The sequence below is a fragment of the Cyprinodon variegatus genome, unplaced genomic scaffold (genome assembly GCF_000732505.1).
Source record: "Cyprinodon variegatus isolate N-32 unplaced genomic scaffold, C_variegatus-1.0 Scaffold247, whole genome shotgun sequence".
Lineage (NCBI taxonomy): Eukaryota > Metazoa > Chordata > Actinopteri > Cyprinodontiformes > Cyprinodontidae > Cyprinodon > Cyprinodon variegatus.
The window spans coordinates 930,572-931,684 of record NW_015150700.1 but is presented as its reverse complement, the minus strand read 5'-3'; the positions used below and the strand labels follow the sequence as shown (position 1 = coordinate 931,684).

Below are 1,113 nucleotides of genomic sequence, written 5' to 3'. Positions count from 1 at the left end.
TCAGTACTTCCACTTTTACCAGAGTATTTTTTAACACAAGTATCTGTACTTTTACTCAAGTATGGAAAGTAAGTACTTTTGCCATCTCTGCTTAGCCGTTCTAAACTGAAAACTCAGAGTTTCCAACCTTAGGCTAACTCAATTCAAAGTTTAGGATTTAAGTCTGAGTTTGATAAACCAGCTTTGTGAAATTGGCCCTTTATCTTGATAAGAACCCAAGAAGTTGTGCCTTTAGATACCAGGAACCATTTTCTCCTACCTCTGAAGTCCTACATATCAAAGCCAAATCCTGAATCCTACCAGAAAGAATGTACTTTTTTTTTTAAATGAAACAGACATACTAACCAGGGATTACTGTGATGGTTTTCAGGGCCCTGAGAACTCTGAATGTCCTCAGTGCAGAAACATTTCCTAGGTCAACAAACTCTGTCAGGTAGCTGTAAAACAGAGAAATTCTTCATCAATACAACCATCTTTAGCAATATTATCATTATACACAATTGTGACATGCAGCAGACTAAACAAATTGCTACATCAACTTTAGGATTTAATAAAGAATTTGTTTTTAGCTTTCAGAAGAATAAAAAACAGAAAAGGTCCAGGCAGTTTTATTATTACGCCATGCTGATGACCATGAAGTCCAGCCAGTTCCAGGGGTCTCTCAGGAAGGTGAAGTCTCCCATACAGAATCCTCTGGATAAAACTTTGATGGTTGCCTCAAACGTGTAGATGCCTGTGAACACGTATCTGTCCAACAACAAAAAGACATCATCTGAGACAAGGACCCAACATACTCAGTATCTATTTGAATATTACACACAGGTCAGAGGTCAGACCTCTGGGTTTGATTTTCTGTAGGAATAAAACAATCTAAAATTTGGGGCAAATATTTTTATCTGATCTATCTATCTTATCTATTGCTACTATTATAGCCAATATTTACAGATATTAAATATGTGAATATTTCATTTTCTTTTCTAGGAGGTGAAAAAATAACCACACACTGCAAAAAATCTAAATCTATATGTCATTTTTTCTTAAAATAAGTGCATTTGTTCTTGAATTGAGGAGGTAAAAGAAACATTTTGCCAATGGAACAAGACAATTTACACT

At 35.2% G+C, this 1,113-nt stretch overlaps 1 protein-coding gene across 1 annotated transcript in view; it reads right to left on the bottom strand.

Moving 5' to 3' along the window:
• Positions 1-1,113, bottom strand: part of LOC107089315 (sodium channel protein type 4 subunit alpha B-like) — a 58,434-nt gene that overhangs the window by 25,162 nt on the left and 32,159 nt on the right. The window contains exons 6-7 of the mRNA XM_015382038.1: positions 619-747; positions 346-437 (exon numbers count right to left, since the gene is read on the bottom strand). Of these exons, the coding sequence (XP_015237524.1) occupies positions 346-437; positions 619-747 (221 nt within the window). The remainder of the gene's footprint in view (positions 1-345; positions 438-618; positions 748-1,113) is intronic.